The following is a 23,708-nucleotide window of genomic DNA, read 5'->3' on the forward strand; positions in this document are numbered from 1 at the left end:
TGTGATACTTTACTAGACACCATTATCATATATTTGGTACTTATATTTACACAGAGTTGATTTTTTAAATTAATAACAGCATGACAGTAACAGATCATCTAATGGGCAGCGGTGTCAATGGGTTGTTGTTGTTGATGTTGTTGTTGTTGTTGTTGTTGTTGTTGTTGTTGTTGTTTTGGGGTTGTTTGTTTTTGAGACAGACAGACAGACAGACAGACAGACAGACAGACAGACAGAGAAAGGTAGGTAGACAGAGAAGGGAACTGTCCTCTAAAGGTTTTTTCACTCGGCCATGAGCGTCAATTTTTACGCTGTACGTAGACTTGAAGGGAGGTGGGAGTGGGTTTGTTACTGTCGATGTTTGTTTTGTGGAAAGGTTGAAATTAGTTTCTAGTCATTAATTTCAATATATATGCACAAATTAAGATATAAACAAGCCTTTACACCTTCCAAATCGCGTCTGTGCAGATTTTAATTAAAGAAGCCAAAAAAAATCAAGTTTAAAAGAAAATAAAGTTCTCGATTCATTTTATGATAACACGCTACGTACTCAACAGTAACTTGTAATATCATTCTGACAGTTCCGATAGTGTACGTGAATACTAGCTCCTTGATACGCAGGGTTTGTTCCTGTTCCCGGGTACATCACCTATTTTCAACTTCATAGGACATGAATAGACGGAGGATATTTTGAAATAGCGTCCCCAGCGGTGAAACTGGTAGCTGAAAGTATATGGACGCGTCACCCAGTAATATCATCGACTAGAACAATTATGGAAACAACATCCTTTTTCTTAAAAAATAAAATGTGTTTTCTCCAAATGTGCCATGATAAATTCATTAAACCAGGTTGAATCCATGCAATCAGCAAGTTAGACATCCTAAATATATTGGTTAGGAGCTTGACATCACAGCTGTAACCAAGTGTTGACTACCTTACATGTGATATAATATATATATATATATATATATATATATATATATATATATATATATATGTATATGTATGTATGTATTTCAGTGTCCTCCCTAACCATATTGTTAATATTTGCCAGTGTTGCAGAAAATTTAAATAACAAAATTTTAATCATTTATGTATTTTCTCCTTTTTGTTTTCAAGCTTCCATGATGTGAAACCTCAAACACAAAGGTCTATAGAACACCCCTCTTTTTTATAATGGTGACAACCACATTTCTTATAATGGCGGGGGGGGGGGGGGGGGGGGGGGGGGGGGGGAGAGAATCCTGCAGTTACATAAACTTGCAATACCATTCTGAAAGTTTGTAGACATACAATACCCCTCAGACCATCAAACACTCCCAACAACAGCTACAATCACACAAAATTTGCCTATGTCCTTCCTACTGGCAGATTTCAAGTACGTCTTTTGTGGAGAGCATGTGGTCGATATCTACCAGCACAAAGGATCTAGTCTACTGTATACTAAATGTTCATATGATAAACTTACAAGAACACACTAGATCATCCATTTCTCCACTCTGTAAAACACTAAAAACTACACACTTTTAGTAGTTATATGGTAAAATTACATTTATTCTATTTCAAATTACATTTTGAATTATCCAAAATTGGAATCACTTTTTTCACAATTGATATCTAGTAGGAGTTGATTAAACAACGTCTATAACAAGTACTACTCATATACATGCAAACATAAATATTTTTTTTTAAAAACATGTTGGTGTGTACAAAGCCTCTTATTGCCAAATATGAATCCGTTCACACTTGCAAACAAAACATACGGTGTCGTTGATGATAAATTTTGATTGTTTTATGCTCCAAAACTCTACTTGTTGACTCATTTTACTATCACACTATTTATACTATGATGTCTTCTCTACATCCCATCAGTCAGAATTATAAGCAACACTGAAAGAATCAAAATAATTATGAATATTAATATTTATATAATATAATATGATGCACGGTTTTATTTGTATAAAGTATGATATGGCAATTCATCATATTAAAATTGAGAACAATGGTCTCCCCTGTCTGAATACACTAGAATCAATCTTAACATTTACATTCCCTTGGTGCAGGAAAGGCAAATATAAAATACCAAGTCAATGTCTGTAGACTGACTATTAGAATATGATAATGAGATAAATATGAGAAATAATTCTTGTTCCTGTCATGTTTTCAATATTTGTAAGGCATGTTCTATATGGTATGGATATTGCATTATTAGACACTTCAAATTTCAATGAAGATAAAAACACATCCAACCATGCATAGATGGTCTTTTAGTAATACTGTAGTTAAAAGGTGAGAGTGGATTTACAATGCCAGTTCCATTGGCCCAGTGAAGGTATTTAAATAGAGAAGGTGAAAATTAATTTGCCTGTAAACAATTGGACACATAATAGTATACATGTACCCTTTCTAACTTTTGGTTTTCAGGGGTTTCCATTGACTGTCAACCTGTCTACTGACATTGGTTTCATCTTGGTATTCAACTTTGAACATTATGCTATACATTGATATAGAAAGGCAAAGACACATTCTAACAGTTTGTTTTCAATTCTTCTTTCTCAGAAATGTTAGATTATTTCAAAGCTGAGCTTTGATATGTTGCCTGTTGGTCTGAATGCCACCATGGTCTGTAAACCAGTGAGAGGAGGTGTAAATCGTAATGTGGTCCGTAAACCAGTGAGTGGAGGTGTAAATCGTAATGTGGTCCGTAAACCAGTGAGTGGAGGTGTAAATCATAACATGGTCTGTAAACCAGTGAGTGGAGGTGTAAATCGTAATGTGGTCCGTAAACCAGTGAGTGGAGGTGTAAATCATAAAGTGGTTTGTAAACCAGTGAGTGGAGGTGTAAATCGTAACGTGGTCTGTAAACCAGTGAGTGGAGGTGTAAATCATAACATGGTCTGTAAACCAGTGAGTGGAGGAGTAAATTGTAATGTGGTCTGTAAACCAGTGAGTGGAGGAGTAAATCGCAACATGGTCTGTAAACCAGTGAGTGGAGGTGTAAATCGTAATGTGGTCTGTAAACCAGTGAGTGAAGGTGTAAATCGTAACGTGGTCTGTAAACCAGTGAGTGGAGGAGTAAATTGTAATGTAGTCTGTAAACCAGTGAGTGGAGGTGTAAATCATAATGATACCATATAGGGACTAGACTAATAGCCTATTAACTGACACTCTATTTCAACTTAGTATTCATCTTTCAACATTAAATTCTACATTGATGTCAGAAAACAACCACAACAAATTCAATTCCTATTTCTGAACTTATGTTTGATGATACACAACATTGGTTTGATTAAATATTTACCGTTTAACATCATGTTACATTTACAGATATAGAAAGGCAAATACTTTATTTAAGTCAACATACTAGAAAAAAAAATAAGTATCAGAACAAAATTTGTGATAAATTTCTGTGTGAGTTCCACAAGATACTGAAACCCATAGTGAAGGTGGTTGATACCCACATACATGTACCTTGGTACCAGTAGAAAGGTTATGGTCGGTCATTGCTACTTTGCATGTAGTACTGTACTTTCAAGAAAATATAAGAGGCTTATCAGACATACTAACTGATTGTTACCCTGGGTACATTTGAACTTTAACCCACTCCTTCTATTGACTGGTGTTGACTGATTTGTGTTTAGCCATACACCCTTGTGTGTAGGATCTAGGGTTTAGCAGACAACTCTATGGTTTGATCTTGATTGTAAACAATATTACATCACTCAACAAAGCAGGGCAGGGACTGCTGACTACAATGTATATGCAAGTCATCTCTTATATAACACCCATCACAATTTACTGGCAGACAGTACAGCCTTGACATGCATGTAACACAATGAAGTCTGTCTAGACTAGAACCATAGGCAGTTAAGTGGAAATTGTCTATCCTAGAACTGCTATTTCACTGTGACACCATGCATAGATACTTACTCTTATTTACACATTGCATAGACGGCCATTACTGCAGCCTTCATACATTGAATCCAAGTTTTCTCATACACTCTTTGTGAGCTTCTATCAGGTCACCACATTCTTCAGCACCCTTCTCAACAATGCTAATTAATAATAATGAGGAAAAAAAGCCAAGATTTACTAACTTTGCTCTCTTTCAAAACAAGTTTTCTACATTTAAACGTGTTACATTATGAAATAAATGGCAATGATAATGAAACATAATTATCTTAATCTTGCTTTATTTTTAAAAACACTGATACATGCTAACTTTCCAGGAGATCCATGCAGCAAGTTGATTGTATACTTTTTACCAATTGTGAACCTTTCATATTTCATTTTTTGCTTCAAAATGTGTATCATACCACACTCTCTGGTAGTGTGTGTAGTGTAATAAAGACTGGAAGAAATATTTTAAATGTGTCTGGTCTCCATTCACGGTGACAGTATACTATGTACCTGTCTTTGTCAGGTTTAGGTCAGAGTTCATGGTTGGTTAATGAACCCCGGACTTCAATTCAATCAATCACCCTAGATCCCTGCCCAGGGCAAATATATTTTCCAGGGGCCATGATAATACAATGATTGCAGTATCAAGAACTTGGAAATGTAGATTTTGTTATTCAAACATATCAAATAAAATTATGACTACATGTATGTAAATACACTGATCTTGTTTACATGTTTATGTTTATCATCCCTTTCAGTCTACTTCTAGTAAAAGGAACTAAATTCCAATGCTTTACTCATCTATGAATACTGGGTCTTTAATAAGTTCTTCGCTCTCACACGTACAAAAACTTTATAACTATTTGATTCCCACAACTTTCCTATATAAACAGGGGAAACATGATTCTGAATATGAAATTGCATGAAGTCAATTGCAACTGCTTTTGACACTTCTTTCGCAGTGAGTGAACCTGCGCGATCACAGAAACAAGTGTAATTTTACCCCTTTCATATATAAACTTGGCTAAATACGTCAATATTTACGATATTATCGACATTTTATTGTATTCTGATAAAAATACTCTGAGACATAACTCGGGAAACAAATGCCTGTGTGTATTCAGATGATTGATACTAGCATTGGGTTACAGTGTCGTCAGATGACACACTGCTACTACTACTACGGCATATACGGCAATGTACGGAGGAAGATCTGATGACAAAAATAGTCTGAAGCTACTTTTCCGCAAATAGTGTAGGAATTTCGACGTGTCTTTTTTTTTCTATCCAACACTTCAACCCGGTTATTATCAGCTGTGTAATATATTGATGATGTAAGTATCTCATGATCTTACCAAGCATCTCTCGCCTGTTTCGTTTCTGGACACACACAGCATGGTTTCAGTTTTGGCTTTTCTTCAGCTGCTACCTCTTCAACAGGCACTTCTGCAGCAACTTCCGCGACTTCTTCGTTTGTTGGTTCTGGCATATTGTCTGTCTATTTCACCTGAGAACGAAGTAAGAGTATGTTGTGTGCGATCTCTGTACAACAAGTACTGCAATGCAAGTCATGTGGTTTAAATTTACGTAAAGAGGTGATTGACCAGGTTTGACCTGACCTTTAATATTCAACTTCCTGTTTACTATACGCAAACGAAAATATGAAGCATTAGAACCAAAGAGGGATAAAATTACTTTTGAAATAATTACTTTCAATTTCTAATATCATTATTGAAGCAAAACAAAAACACACAGCAGTAGTGTAAATTTACCAACGCTTAAATTGATGTACCCACAATGCACTGAGATATTTTATAAACATGGCCGAAGGAGGAGCAGGAGAAGTAAGTATTTCGTTCATTCCGTGAAACGGTAAATATGTGACCAGTCGTCTTTATTCAACCGAGTACGGTAATATTTGAGTAGGTAGTATTTACTGAAAATGTAGAGTAGGAGCATTGCTAGGTATGGTTCCACTTTACTCAGGAATTATGCAGTGTTTGATTCTGGTGGTAAACATCGGAACGAAAAAAGGCACAAAAAAGACGACAAGCCCTCAAAATCACATCAAACGCTACAAAAGTACAATTATTGCAGCTACATGTACATATAACAGAGCAGCATTGCAGAAAATGAACGCATCAAAAAGTCAAGACATTCACAAATTAATAAGAACATTATACCTGAAAGCAATAACACTGTACAAGAAAACAAGGCTGACAGTGCAAACAACATACAATTAGCTAGATGCACATTGTACCAACTAATGGTGGCAGGACTGCATGTCAGAAATTATCTTAACCTTTTTATCTGCAACAATGTCAAGATTCCAGTGTGCCCTCTAACAATAGCAAAATGTTGTTGTTGTGAGTCAAAATGAGAAAAAAACTTGGATTTCTTGTGTGTCACCACATAGTAAGAAATAGGGGAACACCAAATGTTGGTGCGTCACTAGAAATTGTGTGCGTCAGTTGTACCTCAAATTGGCTTAGAGGGCAGACTGCTATATATGTAATATCATCCCAAGGCTCCTGAATGGATTGGAAGTTCAAACACTTAGTAAACAAGACATCACTATGTTAGAGACATACCAGAAAAAGGTTCTAAAACAACTACATTTACCAGACCGATGTCCTTATGCAGCTACACTTCTCTTAGTGGGTGCCCAAAAAATCAAAGCCATATTAGACAAAAGAAGGATAACTCTATTCATGAACATCTGCAGAAACACCAACTCTGTAGAATACAATCTTGCACTTACACAATGTGCAGTGAAAAATCTCAACAGTAGGAGCTGGTTCACAAATATATTTATTTAAGCATCTATTAGACAAATACGCTAACTTAATTGAAAACCCACCAACAAGACTTCTTCAAAGAACGAAACAGCTTCAAAAGAACAATATTAACACATACTGGCATGAACTACAACTTAGAAGAAGCCAAAGACAAGTCATAAACTTCAATGCCTCGCCTGTGAAATTACTTGCTGCCATCCTCTATGGTCCACTGTCAACACTAACATCAGAGATGTGGAAAGAGCATGTCATGCCAATCTACATGTACAAATGTAGTTACTTGGTCAGACATCTTGAAGCCTAATAGATCAAAGCTCAACCAAAATAAAATATACCCAACATGCAAGCTATGCCATTCTGCACCCAGAGGACAGAGAACACTTTCTATGCCACTGTGTAAAAAGAAAACCCAATTGGAATAAATATCTACTAGTGTTGTGGAACATTCTATAAAAACATAACAACCCACACATTCTACAACTCATTCAAAACTCAAACTCAGCACTGCTTAAACTGCTTCTAGATGCTAGTAATCTCAGTAAGCTTATTGGCACATCACCCCAACATCTTACCCTCCTATGCAAACTTGAAGATGTCTCCAGAAAATTCATTTTTGATTGCCACGTCATATGTATACGTCTCCTGGGTGATGGTGATTGAACTCTCATTACATACAAAAACTAAATGTAGACCTCTTCAGGGGGTGATCCTATAAACAGAAGGGATCTCACAACAACAAACCAAGCAACTAGTCAATTTTAGAACTTGAGTCAGAGGAAACCACAGACTTTAAGCCTCTCTCAAACGTCTATCAGAAAACAAAGGAGATTGTGACATGTTAGGGTTAGGTCTGGAAAGGTTTTTGATTAAAAAGATAGAGACAATGTCCACTTTACTTAACACTGAGTCCTGTACTTTTTATGAAGAAAGAAAGACATGACATCAAAACTGGGCACAGTATTGTCCAGATCACAGACAAGGATCCGTGTCTGTGTCCGGGTGCACCATCTGACCAGGTTTTTCAGTCAGTGAACATTGTATGCTATGCAATATATTTTATAGTCCGAGCAAAGTCAAGAGTCAATATTTTTTGGTATGACATAGTTCAGAGACCTAAAGAAAATTTTTAAAAGCTTTTTTGGTGTATTTATTTGAATAGATAATGAAATTTTGTGTAAATTGATTTGAATAGATAATGAAATTTTGTGTAAATTGATTTGAATAGATAATGAAATTTTGTGTAAATTTAGACAATCTGCATCACCTCAAAACAGCTCAATGATATGTGTACATTGTAGGTTCTAAAGATTTAGAGGACTGCTTTGTCTTTGACCGACTAAACTACCTGGCCCTTATTAAGTCAGAAGTGCCTTAGTCTAGACAATTGCCTTGATGACATTAAAATAGCATCACTGTGATAAAATTATGATAAAATATTACCATCACAAAACCCTCAACTATCCTCTTTGTTAGTAGAGTTTGACAAAAGATGTTATCAGTTATATCATGTACATGTAAAGTATAGAACCTTTGTCTGATATCACCTTGAAAAAACATTTTACATATCAGGTATACATATAATGAATGACGTTGATTCAATATTATATTTCTAACACTTAAGTTCATCTCAGCCAGCAGTACTGAACTTCTTTGATCTATTACTGATGAAGGTACTGCGTGCAGGACCGAATCATAAAAATAAAAGCTTTTAAATTCAACCTCATTGGGAGCAATTTCTTGTCATTTCATATCAAACTCATATCTATCTCAAGTTCTTGTTTCCCCATGGTGTGTATTCACTGTAGTTGGACTGGTCTTTGTTTATTCAACATACGTATTAATTCACTGAGTGTAGGTAAACTGATATTTCAGTAATTATTTCATTATATATCTCTATCTAGATTGGTGAGTTTCACCAGTATCTCTTGCCAATGATAGTAAACAAACATTCCAGTAATGATTTCATTTCTAAGATCTTATTTCTCTATCTTTGTAGTATGATGAGGAGTTTCATGACACAACCACAGAGACACAAGACACTGGTGAAAGTAGCCAAGGCAAGAAGAAGAAACTCTTTTCTAAAGAATGTAAGTTTTTTCCTCAGCTTGTGAAAAATAAGAATCAAACTATTTGGGTTTACAGCTTTGTCAGAACTACATGTATATATACAAGACAATGAAGGTATAGAGGGGTTCTCAACAGATGAATAAACTGTAGGTAGTGGGTTTCCTAAAAAAAAATAATGAAAAAATTGATCTGTGTTGACCTGGTAAACCATTGTATCCAATTGAACTTTAGTTCCAAACACAAACTTAAAAATTGTCACCTGAAATGTTTGACTGCAAACTTCAGTCTCTCTTTCAAGAGATTAACCCACAACACTATATGTACTGGTACATTGTAATTGTATTTCATTAAACTTCCAAAGTTTGTTTCCCACAGTTACGGATTAAGATTATCGTACAAATGAAGACACAAGGATTAATTAATCCTGCTTTGAGTCTGACCAAACTAGTAATTATTTGTAGACAAACAAACAAATATCCCCTTGGGAGAAAGCAAATTAAATGACTCATTTGTCCAGGACTCATTTGTTAGTATAATTCTGTCAGACAACTGTACTTCACACCCAAAGTTTAATTCCTAATTTGACATTGATTTTAATCTTCCTCCAGTTAGCTGTGTTAAGATAAAAGCAAACATGTAATTAGCTCTGATTTTTCAGAACTGCAAGCTGTTACACATTCTAAAAGTCTAAATTTGGAATTGCGGAACCTTTATAAACCTACATGTAGCTCAGCAACTGAAAAGAAAGTCGTTAGTGTGTATTATATGCATATATATATATAATGACTTTTATGACCATTTCAATAATTCGTTGGGTATCTTTTATTTTGTCAGTACGATGTATGATGTATGGTTTTGGAGATGATCAGAATCCTTACACAGAAACAGTTGATCTTTTAGAAGATTTAGTCATTGAATTTATGACTGAAATGGTAAGTTTTATTGAAGGGCGCCCTCTGTAGTTGTAAACTACCAAATGTTCCTGCATACCCATTCTGTGGATAATAATGGTGACTGGCATTCTATAACTATCTCTTCCATTTGGGAATAAACACAAATGGAAGTAACTTTTCATATATTTATATTAACTAGACTGAAGTGTTCCCTTCTTCCACAGACAGGGAATCATATTTGTCCTTGTCCATAGAGCAAATTGTGAATGACACTACAAAGGTGTGTACTTTTGTAGCCATTCATTTACTGCATCCAACCTTCCAGTAAATAAGCCAACCACTAAATGTATTGATCAATTTCTGATTGAAATATGTGTACTTAAACTCTGCTATGTACAATTTTACTGAAGTGTAGAGATTTCTTAACCAGTTTGTGTACCTTGTAATAGAGTTGGGGAGTGGGTCACTGATGGTTGTTGTTCTCAGTACTCCACACATTATAACATTCACCATTATCATGATCTTCTCAATATTATCATAACATTTTTCATCATTCCTAACAAAATTCCTACTCAGTCAAAATCTGGAAGCAAATCCCAAATTTTCAACATCATCAGCCTCAGGGTTATACTACAATGGGCTATTATTGCTGATAAGATGTCTGCAAAAATGTGGGATTCTCTTCCAAGTAATTTTTTGACTTTGTTACCAGAAATTGTCATCAGTAGCTATGAACCTGGGAATATTCATTTATAATCTTTCTACATTATCTTGACATTTTCGTTGTTATTTTTCCTAGACTCATAAAGCCATGGAAGTTGGAAGACCAGGCAGAGTGCAGGTGGAAGATATTGTATTCCTTATACGAAAAGACCCCAGGAAATACTCAAGAGTAAAAGACTTACTGACAATGAATGAAGAACTGAAGAAAGCTAGAAAAGCATTTGATGAGGCTATATATGACATCAAGGTGGACTAAATCATTGAAAGTCAGCTTTACTAGAACTGTATAGTCAATATATTTTCACAGAATTAGCCGATTACATCAATGATCATACTGGCTATGCCAAAGAGAAGCCTCCTCTAACTTCTGTATATAATGCTTTTCTTCACAGTGGGTGTCAACAGATTGGATTAATTTATTGTTGATCTTCCCACACATAAGTCCCATAAGAAGTCCCTTAGGCTTGTATGGGAAACTTTATCATGCAATGGGCCAGTTCGAGACCAAACATATAAGGTCATTGCTCACTTCCATGAATGTGTCCTCCGTCTAACCAACCCCCCAACCCCCCCAACCCCCGGAGAAAGCTGTTGTCATCTCGTTTGTATTTCTCATTCAAGAATGTAGTAATAGAGGGAGGAGTTAGGATACTGATAATGGATGATAGATATATACATTTATACACATTTGTTTTCTACACCATGAAGATGGATTTTAAATACATTTGTTTTTTTTCGATACCATGAAAAGGTTGTCTTTGTTATTTTCTGGTTATGTGATTTTGTGTGTGATTGACATGATCTGTAACTACTAGTACCTGTAGCCGTCATGACACCAGCTGATCAGTCCTGTATACTTTCAGTTTGCAGCTACATTTTCATGACCTGTGTCAGACATTCAAAATGTAATTTAGATCAGAATCATTATTCTAACTGATAACACTGATTATACCATGTGCAAGCCAAGTTATTGTCTTTGAACAAAATATATGGATTATATACCCTGGTCAGGCTATGTCACGACAACTTGTCTCCACATCACTGGCTCAAAATGTGAGTTAAAACATTGCAAATCTCCATTTTTCCTGGTTTTGATAAATAATACTTTAGGAGGTGTAATTATATTACTCCCCAATATTTTCATTCATTTGACCGGAGAATACATGTGACCCAAGGGTTTGCCACAGCTCATCTAGCGACTCGTAATGACAAGACCCCTTAGGTCACTTGTATTTTCTTGGGTTGAATGAAGACAAATATCGGCAAATAATATCTATTTATGGTGAGATCAGAGTGATTGTGGACATGACAATGAAATGAAGTTCTTGATAACATAACATAACATAAAAATGACAACCCGTCAATTTATTTTTATTTCAATGAAAATTTGGTACTTACAATGTCACAAAGGAAGATGTAAGGATTGCATAATGCCAAAATCTATTAGAGTATCCAGCCCATGACTTGGGTTTCAGAGCTGCGTTTCACACCTTTCATCTAAGCAGTTTGATATTCACTAATATTAGACTTCTGTGATTTATCATGCTTAATCTGTTGGTAATAGTAATCAGTTAGTCTTTCTCTGGGGTCTTTCTATTTCTCTATCTATCTATCTATATATCTATCTATCTATCTATCTATCTCTCAGTATAGGAGTCATTTCAGACTACATCGCACTGTTAGTCTATGCATACATGCTCACAATATCATGTATTAGTGCTAGCCAGAAAAATGCTGACTGGTAAGGCATTATTGTCATCAGAGACATTAGTGTAAGTCAACTCTATACTTTCTTTTTCTATACATGCTTTACCTTGTAATCAGACTGTCTGTTGAATAGATCCAACTTGTATTCACACTGCCAAATGCACCCAGGTATGCTGACTTCTCCCTTGGCTGTGGTGGGAATGTCAGTCACTACCAGTGACCATTGTCTGCCTGACTGTGATCCAAATGAAGAACGTTGACAGCTGTTTTACCTACCAATGGGAGTGCATGGCATTCCGGAAAGACTTAAAACAGTGAATAAGATTAGGGTAAAAGGTCATGGCATGTCAATAACACACTACGATTTACTAGTACTACTAGTCAGCGAATGGGAACACATATATGCATCCAGTTTTGAATAAGACCAAAATACAGAAATGCTAAATCTAACTTGATTTATTATTTACCAAAGATATTCATATGCTTTTGTGGCATTTAATTCCCACTTTCTTTACTTATTTACCAAAGATATTCATATGCTTTTGTGGCATTTAATTCCCACTTTCTTTACTTATTTACCAAAGATATTCATATGCTTTTGTGGCATTTAATTCCCACTTTCTTTACTTATTTACCAAAGATATTCATATGCTTTTGTGGCATTTAATTCCCACTTTCTTTACTTATTTACCAAAGATATTCATATGCTTTTGTGGCATTTAATTCCCACTTTCTTTACTTATTTACCAAAGATATTCATATGCTTTTGTGGCATTTAATTCCCACTTTCTTTACTTTTTACAGAGAGGACATAAAAACAATTTGATATTTTTATCAGCTATATGTTAGTGCTGAAAGATGCCAACTTGGCAGCAACTGTAATAGATTATAGTGATGTGAGGTAAATTAGGACATATCTACCAAATAAATTATACAATACACAACCTCCCAGTCAAATGGGTTCATATGTCACCTTAGTAAATAATACTTAACTAGAACAGAGTGAGGATCTTATTGCAGTGAATAACAAGGCAAACAATGAAGCATGGTACTATCTGGTATACCAATATAATATACAAGCTGTGCCTTCTCTTTAAAATCGTTTTCTCAATAAACTTAGACGTATTTCTCACTTGTCTTGACACCAAGTAGGGGGAGGGGGAGGGGAGGGGGGCTACGTTAGTTTTTCATTAGGCGGAGAAACAAAATGTGTATTTCCGATAACATGGTCCCAGAAAATAGGTAGGCCGGGAGTTGATTTGATCTTTATATTTTTAATGCATTTTTGAAATATATTACTTTCAGTAGACAAACTAAATGTGGATCAGAATATTCCCCTCTGTGATACTTTTATCAGTTTTTTGATCAGCAAGTATTGGAGTCAAAAGATAAACTACTTATGACACGATGTGTGGAGTAGGTAGATTTTTGAAATATTTTCTTGTATATTTGGTTTTCATGTGCTAGTTCAGGTAGTTATGTTTTCCGTTGTTTTCCATATGGTCTCTGTGTTATTGGTTTCTTCTCATCAGATGTACAGCCATTACAGATTGGAAGAACAGTTTTATATTGTCAGTTTGTGCATCCACTGTTTCTTGTGAGACTTCACAATGTTCGCGATTTTACTCTTTTTCTCTCTTGAGAACGTAAAAACAAGTTTAGTGTCGGCAGTGAATAAGAAAAACTAGGTGGGGTCGGGTAACCGGAACCGAACAATTTTGTTTAGGCCTTAAACACAGGAACAAAACCAGATTTAAAGTGAATGCCTTCCGTAAGGGTATAGTCTTGCAATTTCATGATTTATGCAAGAAATTTAGCTCTACATCTGTGATTTTTCAAGTCCCAATGAAAGTTAGTTGTCAAGTTATTATTTTTTTGACCTTAAAGCATTTGATATGATCAAATGATACAAGTAACTGTTAATATCCTGGAGCTGCAATATTATCCCATACAAAATTAGATTATAAAACAAACTAAATGCTTCTTTAATTAACCTGTTACCTTTGAAATATAAATATTGCAGACTTCATCATTTGTGTAAAATATTAGAGACTCCCCCAACACTTCACAACAAATTTGAGTAAATTAAACAAATATTTCCTTGTAAATTATGAAAACATTTTTGAATCTCAATTAATTTGTTTATAGTGTTTATGGATTGATTTTACAATAATAGCAGCTTAATTATTGCATACCTGTTATTTTAATTTTTCCCAAATAAATGTATGAGAAGAATTTGATACACGTGTAAATGTCTACTTACAGACTTGGCAAAATATCACAACATTAGGGACGATCACACAATGTCACACAAGCACAATAAACAAGCATAGTTTGTTTAGGACAAAAGCCCCTCCCCGTAAATGAACATTCACAAGTGTGACATCACACATTTATATATATATACGATGTAAACCATGATGAAAATTGTAGTGGTCACACCACTACAACAATGGTAAAAACATGAAGGTAAACAGTGAGTAACCTTATGAACCTGTTTATTGAGTTGATGGTAAAAACATCAAAATATCAATATTACAGGAAACCCAGCACTCCATATCACACCAGAACTAAATGTTTATCAACTTATCAACATCCCAGTAGTAAATACAGATGCTGTTACAACTCAAAAGGGTGAAATTTGGTTAGAAGTGCGAAAATGAAGTTCAGCAATTGCATTGATGCCAGACCTCTTCCCCCTCCCTCCCCCTCCCCCTCCCTTAGAAAGAAATTAACAAGAGCTTAGAGCTACTTTTCCATATCAACATTAAATATAAAATTCAACAAATCTCATTATGGATAGCTAGTACAATATGGAAATTCACACTGAAGGAATTTACAGAGTAGGATAAAAGCAATAACACCACGTTGCTCCTGACAACACATGCAGGTGCAGTGTAAATGAGAGATGGCAATGCAGTTGTATATAAATACACATTATCATACATAATCAATAAGTTGTTTATTTATCATCTATAGCTTTAAGTTATTACAGTATTTGGATCATTGTTTAACTAATTTACATATTTTCATTTTCAGGAGAATTCTCTATTTATAAAGTAATCAATATACACAAATACATATTTTCCTAGAAATTATCATACATAACAAACTTTCTTCTTACTTGTCAGTAAATTATTCCTAGTACCAGCAATAGCCTCTTATTTTGTGCTAGCCAAATTTTGTTGTGGGTCAAAATGATAAAAGCTAGCATTTCTTGTAAGTCACCACATAGTAATCACTAGGCTAGTTATATAGGTTTATACTTCAACATGTACAACATAAATCATCAATCAGTCTATGTATACAAACATGTCCTAAAATATCACTGTTATAGCTATTGCAGGTTTAATCAAATAAAGCTAAAAAAAATCCAAAGAGAATATCTGAACTCGACTTTGAGAAATGACTACTTCTTTTCAATCTTCTTAACACTATCATACAAAGCCTTGATGAGTCCTTGGTATTTTGGTGCATCTCCCATACCCTTAACGGACAATGTGTTGGCTTGGTAACCAAACGCTAGATTGTTGTCGTAATCAAAAAATCCTGCCTGTCCACCATGTCCAAGGTGACCAACCACTCTGTCCATATTTAGCTGTAAATGATAGAAATGAGGAAATAGAGTATATTATACCATGCACGAGCCACCAAGTTTAACAAAAAATATGGAATATATACTCTGGTCATTCTACATCACGACAACACGCGTCTATATCACGACAACACATGGCTACATCACTGGTTCTGCTCAGAAATATGAGTTAAAACGTTCATTTTCCTTGACTTTTCAAGAAGAACAATATTGGGGAATAACATCTAAGTGTAAACCAACCAATGAATAATTAATGCAATATATGTAAATTATGCCAAATGAATATATAAAAAAGGTGACAATGGCAGAGGCAAATGAAAATTGCAAATACATTGACAAAATATGCAAATGATCAAATTAATATGCAAACAAGAAAATATTCACAAAATATGCAAATTATCAAATTAATATGCAAACAAGAAAAGTCATGTCACTGAAACTCAAGTGAAAGTGCTTAGACCTTTTTCAATTGTCCATTTGCTAAATTCCTATCATATAAAGGCCTCCAATAGTCTGACACACAACAACATGACAAAATTATTGACCATTATCAGATTTGTAACATTTCAGTCCAGATATAGGCTTGAAGGGCACAGTTTCTGGGCTAATTTTGTGGTCAGCCGAAACCTCTTTGTTAATTTTAAATGTGGAGTAAGAAACATTGCACAGCTATGTATTTCAAATTCAACAGTTCACATGATGTCATGTTCTAATACCACTTGGTGTGTGCATCATTCTTGGAACACTTTATCACTGCATAATTAAATATGATGAAGATGTTTTCTAAAACAAACTCACCCCCTCTGGAGCATTGAAATGGTAATGAAAACCTGTGCACCGGCCAATTTTTCCAAACTCCAGTTTTAGAACCTTATCAGGACCTTTGCTTTTATCACACTTTGGTAAAGTTTCTACCATTTTCTTAGACAACAACTTTTTCCCTTCCAATGTTCCACCATTTGCCAGTATACTGTACAGTCTAGCCAAAGCTCTGGCTGTACCTACACCATTAACTGCAGGAATTTCAACAGCTCTAAAAGCATAAGTGTTTATACGTTCAAACTGAAATAAATTTGTAAAAAATATAATTAGGTGAAGTATGTACCTTGGGAAACAACCTCCCTGAAAATCAAGTTCTAAAAGTCTGTCCAAACTTCACCCAGATACTTGTTATTCACTTCATCTACTAATCCTACATTCACTTTCTGATCTAGTAATCCTACATTCACTTTCTGATCTACTAATCCTACATTCACTTTCTGATCTACTAATCCTACATTCACTTTCTGATCTAGTAATCCTACATTCACTTTCAGATCTAGTAATCCTACATTCACTTTCTGATCTACTAATCCTACATTCACTTTCTGATCTACTAATCCTACATTCACTTTCTGATCTACTAATCCTACATTCACTTTCTGATCTACTAATCCTACATTTAACGCCAAGACTCACTCTTAAATGCACAGAAATCTCTTTTGAATTTGAAATTACAGCCAACAGCTCTGTTAATATCTTCAGAAGTGGTTTATTTACCCAAATTTATAAATGATAACAGAATAATGGTAACACAAAACAAAAGAGAGCAGGCCTAGGGTAAATGGGAAGTCAAGAAATGGCTTACAGCTACTCTAGCCTGACCCCCGACATTGTACATTGTGAATGATAACAATAAGAGGGTTCATCCATCAATGTGACTGAAATACATACATAACTGGGAGAAAAAATAAATAAATGTACACACAAAAGTCTTTTTTTTTAAATACATGAACAGTGTATACAACAAACAAAAAGTCTATACCTTTCTAAGTTTACAATTTAATCACCTGTACTTCTCTACTTAATTTTCAAATATTGAATAAGCCATTTGTTATTGACCTGCGCATTAAATTCCTGCAATAGCGGAAATTTGTGGTGAAAGGGTTAAGTCATGTTGGATTGTGATTACATTAAAAGTTTTCAAGAAAAAAATAATATTAATCTGTAGAAAATAAGCTCTTAGGAGTCATGAATATTCACTGTGCATGTAATGAATATTCATGTTTGCTAAGACCCATGATGCAATAGTGTATCACTGAAAGAACAATACAGGTGAGAAAGAGTTTTTCAATTTGATCTTTCTTGGCAACCAAGTGAAAATTATGTGATGTGAAATCACGATATGACTCTCCAGAACCCAAAGTTTAGGAAAATTTCTTTATTTCTTGCAGTGATATTCCCTTTTAAATCCATCTAAGTGTATCTTTGTACTTACTGGTTCCATTACACCATCAGTTTTCAATGCATTGACAAGTAAACCATCTGGTTCAGTGAACATGTTAATAATCATGGGACGTACAGCTGGAATAAGTATCATTTCCAAAAATATGTATGGATTGTCTAAAAGTTTGGCAACTCGGTAATCTTCTTCTTTAGGTAAACCAATAAAAAAATCAATATCTGTAAAGAAAAATAAAGAAGTTTTACAGTTTAGAGAAATGTGTATGGGTTATGGTATACATCAAGTAAAACTGATATGAGATATTATATCATACACAAGCCAGGTTCAACAAAAAATACAGAATATATACTTGTTCTACATTACGAAAAGTGTGTCTATGTCATGAAAACTTGTGTCTACGTCACTGATTCTGCTGTGTTCAAAATATGGGTCAAAACACTAAAAATTGCCATTACTATCCCTGATTTTTCTTGGATATTACTGGCACAGGAATAATTATTTTATTCTCAAATAGTTTTCCTCATTCAGCTGGAAAATACTCATGACCCAAGGGTTGTCACTACAAGTCTAGAAACTCATAGTGACAAAGGCGCCTTGGGTCACTTGTATTTTCCTTCGTTGAACGAAGACAAATATTGGAAATAACATCTAAGTAGTCCCTAGTATTTTCCTTCCTTCAGGTCCTGAGTATTTTCATTTTGAATTAAGAAAATATGGAGGAATAATATAATTATACCTCTTCAAGAGTAATTTATAAAAAAAAAAGTTGAGAAAATTAATGGCAATTCTGAACGTTTTGACTGATATTTATTTCAAACACCTCAGAACCAGTGTCATAGGCATGGATTATTCTGATGTAGAATGACCTAGGTATACAATCCATACTTTCTGTGCAAAGACAATAACTTGGCTTGTGCATGGTATGATACACTTTATTGGTCCAAATAAATGAAGAAATTTATTGAATAGTTGCCATAGTAACCACTGAGTAGTGCCTTAGTGTGCTAGTGTTAAAGCATGAGAAAAACAAAGTACCAGTACTCTGGGAAAACCTGTATTATTTGGTACTATCAAACTGACTATCACTCTTCTAGTTAATTTCTCATCCAACCTAGCCACCACTGGGTGGATTCAAATACAGACACAAGGAGAGACACAAACTAAGCAGTCAGCTATCAACAACTTGCAGCTGGAATGATTTTTTTGGTATGATATTTTTCTTTCTTTACCTTTAAAGTGGAACAGGCTGAGTTTATAAGTTTTTCACTAAATGAAAATACTTACAAAAAACTTTGATTAACACTTTCTACGTATAGTATAATGTTAGTGTCAATGTATGTCTTCTAAGACATTAGAATTGTCTTAAACTATTCTAGTACAATGTTTTACTAAAAAAAGTGAAAATACTTACAAAAAACTTTGAGTAACTTTCTATATATAGTATAATGTTAGTGTTGATTACATGTCTTCTATGACATTATAATTGTCTTCTGGCATTATTAGAACTGTTCATTCACAGTAGGGACTTCGTATACATTTTATATGTATGATAAATTACATCATCGGATCATTAATAAATAACTAGTATATCCTAACACAGGTTTGAGTTCAGTCAATTAGAAGTGATGGTTAAGTATACATCAGTAAGTAGAATACTGTGAGTACTTTTAATATGCAGAAAAAAATTACACCCAAAAACATATAACCTCAGCTTGTGTCCCTTTGAGAGTATACAATTTAAATGATAAAACTAGAGTTTGAATAAAAGGACAAGTCCAAGTCTGGTTAAAACTTCTGCTTTATTGATAAAACTAGTCAACAAAACTACATGTAATACAAATTTATTACTTACCAAATGGCTTAGCAATCTCTTCTTGGAAGAACTGTCCAATAGTTCTATGTTTGGGATCAGCACGTCTTAATACCTCTGTTAGGAGCCATCCAAAATTGACAGCATGGTATCCGGTTGCTGTACCTGGTTCCCATTGTGGTTCAGATGCTGCCAGAACTTTACCCAACCAGTCTAAATCTTGTAACATCGCCATGGTTGGAGTCTCAGAGGGTACAGGTATACCTGCCTAAAAAGTATAAAGAGAAATACTTCTCATTGGAAAATCTGATCATAAAATATGGTGGTATTAAAGGGTCCACTTGGTGGTTAGTTTATATATAAGGGGTACAATCTGTATATTTGTGGGTTCTTTTGTTATATCATAACTAGGCAAAGCCCATAAGCTCACGCAGGGTAGATTCATTTGTGACCGGCTGCCTCACGATGACATTGTAGATAGCGCACTCCGCATGGAGAATGCGAGTAGTATATAGAACACGCACACATAGTCATTGTGCCGCAATGTATCCTTCGGTAAAACTCCCCCAAAAACATCTCATAGTATGCAGAACACGCATGCGTACTAGTCATTGAGCCGCTACATGGCCTTAAAGGGGTAAAAGCTGTCTAGTTGTGGTTACTTTTGTATTAAAGGAGTACAAGCTATCTGTTTGTGGTCAATCTGTCTACTTAGTACTTGGTTATTTTTGTTTTAATAATAATAATAATGATAATAATAATCATTATTTATACTGGATAGCTCTTTAAGCATATAAACACTTGTCTCCCAAGAAGTCCAGTTAAGGCCATCCCTCATGGGTACAGTGTTATAATGCAGGAGGAAACCGGAGTACCTGGGGAAAACCTGCGTTGTTCGGTAGAGTCAAACTGAACAACACTCTTCTTACTTACAGCGTGGTAAATTTTAATCGAACCCTGAATGGGTTCGAACCCTGACCGCAGTGGTAAGAGGCAAGTGGTTTAACCACTCGGCCACCGACAACCCAAGGGGTACCAACTTTCTACTTGCTGATTGTTTTTGTATTACAGAGTGGTTACTTTTGTATTGAAGGGGCATATACCTCATGTATCAAGGCTTATGAATACCAACCTTGTGTATCTACGTTTATAAATACATACCTCATGGTCGACAAGTTGTTTCAAGGTAACATTTTCCTTTCCTTTCTGTGCAAAATCTGGCCAATAATACGCCACTTTTTGGTTATAGTCCAGTAAACCACGATCAACTGCTACTGCTATGCATATTGCTGCAACACCTTTGGTTGTAGAATACACAACTGACATGGTATCTTGTTGCCATGGATCCTCAGCTTCCACATTAGCATAACCGCCCCATAAATCTACCACTTTCTTGCCTTTGTAATATTATAAGCAGAGAATGCTGAACCTGTTTCCAAGCCTTGCTCATGGTTATTTCTGTTAAAAGATAACACAATGGTTTTCCAGGTGTTCAGAAATATTACACTGGCACTGACACATAATAGGAAACTTGCAATCTAGACTGAGCATGCTCAGATGCAAGGGACTATGGGATTATCTGTAGTTATCTTAATACCTAATCTGGAACTATCAATAGAATAAATCTCCTACAATGGTCAGGGTAACCATGAATTAATTAGTTGTTTTTACAAACTATGTAACACAATTGGTTACAAACCTTTTTAACATCATATTTCCCATGATGCAACATTCAAGATGGCGTGTTTGTAAGTTCCCCATTGCTTACACTGACATTATTTCAGTGATAACTTAGTACATTTTCTATAGCATTAAAGAAACATTCACATCCTGCCAGACTTATTTATAGTTTTGGGACACTTGTAATTATTACAGCTATCACTATCAGTATCATAGACCCTAAACGAAATATGATTTTGGATGATTACAATTTTTATTCATCTTCAAATTCAAACCAATTGAAGCCCTATAGCTCGTAAACTTGGCCATTTAGGACATTTCCTGCAATGGCTTATGGGAAACATCTGGTGATGACATCACATTTACAATCATCTCTTTAATTTGTCTCAACAAATACAGAGTATCAAGACAAGGAGATTGTGTAATAATGTCACCTCACTTGACCATTTCCAAAATTTACCCTTGCAGGAAATTCCCAAATGGCTGAACCATGCCAAAGTGCTACAGGCTTCATTTCAACCAATCTGATTAAAATCTGGCCTTGAAGAAAACAATCACCCAGAACAAAACAAAGCACAAAACACTGATGGAAAGAGAGGTAATTTATAGTCTAGTTCTTGACGGACCATATGCCGTAGTACGTTAACTTCACTCTTATACCGTCTAGTCAAGCCTGTGACTCTCGCACAGAATTCTGTGCTCCCACCTACAGTGTTCATATAAACATGATGACGTCATCGCGTCTCCACTTGATTTTAGTTTAAACAGACTGGAGGTGGAGTCCTGGTTGGACATTGGACATAGTGAAAATAGCTGTATCAAATGAATGAGATGACGACAGCCTGTCAATTTGTGATGGATTACTACTGACTGTTTGCGCTTCGCTCACCATGGGGTTGAACCACAATTAACGCCTTGAGTAACAGGATTGACTAGACGGTATAAGTGTGAGTTAACAAATAGTACTGAATATGGTCTGTCAGGAACTAGACTAAGGTAAATATAGACATCTGACCGCATTCAAAATATCAGATTTTAATCAGATTTTCATTGCAACATACATTCTTTAATAGAAGGGATTTCTCCTATTTCACTTTGACATCAATATTCACATAATAATAATGACATTCAGAAACCTTTAGGGTGGGGGGGGAGACATTTAAAAAGGGGGGGGGGTAAAGAAAGTTTTTCCATAATCCAAATAGTAACGTCAAATTGTAATTCCAAATGGCAATTCGAACTATATTGAAAGTTTCATTGTCTAAACATGAAAGACATTTCATAAAAAGCATAAGAATGTTGACACTTAATTTTGTATATTTTACATGTCATTATACCAGCCATCATATGTCAACCCCCACCTCCCAATTAGATTGCATAGAGGCCTCTTTTCTGCTGCAGAGACAACACTATTAAACTGTATTTTTTATCACAGAAACTGGAACAACAGCATACACACACATGCATGCACGCACGCATACATACATACATACATACATACATACATACATACATCATACAGACAGACAGAGAGACAGACAGACAGACAGACATGATTATACCATGTCCACAGTTCAAGTGCTGTACTGAAAAATGTCATTGGATTTATGTTAATTTTATACACGTATTCATGAATATATGATATTCGATTACAACAATACACCTGCTACAAGTTCAACCTTTTCAAAGAAATGAGACACACTGTGTCACGTGTCTCATATATCTATTAAATATGACTCATGCTCACGAGACAATGATAAATGTGCACTAGCACAGACAATTTGTCTGTGGCACTAGTAAGTTGTAGTTGTACACATACATACCTGAACACCCGTTCAACTTCCTCAAATCCTGGTTCTACAGTACCATCTACATGCACTGGTAACTGTTTACGAAGTAAAACTGGTAGAAAAGTGACTAGTATTGCAGTGGTTGCAACTAAAGCGGCGCTTCGTAGAAAAGACATCCTAACTGTTCACTTGGCATAGTTACAAAGGAAAGGTTAAAGGTTGTCTTACCCTGGAATTTGAGGTCACATTAGACATCTAGACATGATTTAGTCAGTGTTATAATATCAGATAGCAATACTCTGACTCATGTTTGACCACATATCTAAATGCATTGACCATTTCATTGTGTCAACATGTCTGTGTACGCAATGATTCGTTACCATGGTTACAGGACTAGCTCGAGCTTGTACAAACTTTGCTGCTTTTACAGCAAAGTTTGTACGAGCTAGTCCTGTAACCATGGTAACGAACGTCATTCAGCATCTCTCTTCCTTGTCCCCGTTATTCATCTCCCGTTATT

At 35.1% G+C, this 23,708-nt stretch overlaps 3 protein-coding genes across 3 annotated transcripts; 1 reads left to right on the forward strand and 2 right to left on the reverse strand.

Annotated features, from left to right (window-relative positions):
- Nucleotides 1-1,525: 1,525 nt before the first annotated feature.
- On the reverse strand, nucleotides 1,526-5,494 carry LOC144432667 (cytochrome c oxidase copper chaperone-like). The gene is made up of 3 exons (XM_078120930.1): nucleotides 5,257-5,494; nucleotides 3,932-4,056; nucleotides 1,526-1,891 (listed from the first exon to the last, which is right to left on the reverse strand). The coding sequence occupies exons 1-2, from the start codon at nucleotides 5,388-5,390 to the stop codon at nucleotides 3,972-3,974; spliced, it is 219 nt and encodes a 72-aa protein (XP_077977056.1). The 5' UTR covers nucleotides 5,391-5,494; the 3' UTR covers nucleotides 1,526-1,891; nucleotides 3,932-3,971.
- Nucleotides 5,495-5,645: 151 nt separating this feature from the next.
- Nucleotides 5,646-10,940, forward strand: LOC144432801 (transcription initiation factor TFIID subunit 13-like). Its single transcript, XM_078121080.1, has 4 exons — nucleotides 5,646-5,745; nucleotides 8,696-8,786; nucleotides 9,601-9,698; nucleotides 10,459-10,940. Exons 1-4 carry the CDS (start codon nucleotides 5,722-5,724, stop codon nucleotides 10,636-10,638), a joined length of 393 nt encoding a protein of 130 aa, XP_077977206.1. The 5' UTR covers nucleotides 5,646-5,721; the 3' UTR covers nucleotides 10,639-10,940.
- Nucleotides 10,941-15,473: 4,533 nt separating this feature from the next.
- On the reverse strand, nucleotides 15,474-23,364 carry LOC144432679 (beta-lactamase domain-containing protein 2-like). Its single transcript, XM_078120944.1, is given in 7 exon segments — nucleotides 15,474-15,687; nucleotides 16,483-16,746; nucleotides 17,942-18,126; nucleotides 19,761-19,986; nucleotides 20,880-21,125; nucleotides 21,128-21,176; nucleotides 23,222-23,364. Coding segments are annotated over 7 exon segments (1,302 nt in total). The 3' UTR covers nucleotides 15,474-15,498.
- Between the last annotated feature and the right edge of the window lie 344 nt (nucleotides 23,365-23,708).

This window comes from Glandiceps talaboti, chromosome 3 (assembly GCF_964340395.1).
Source record: "Glandiceps talaboti chromosome 3, keGlaTala1.1, whole genome shotgun sequence".
Classification (NCBI taxonomy): Eukaryota; Metazoa; Hemichordata; class Enteropneusta; family Spengelidae; genus Glandiceps; species Glandiceps talaboti.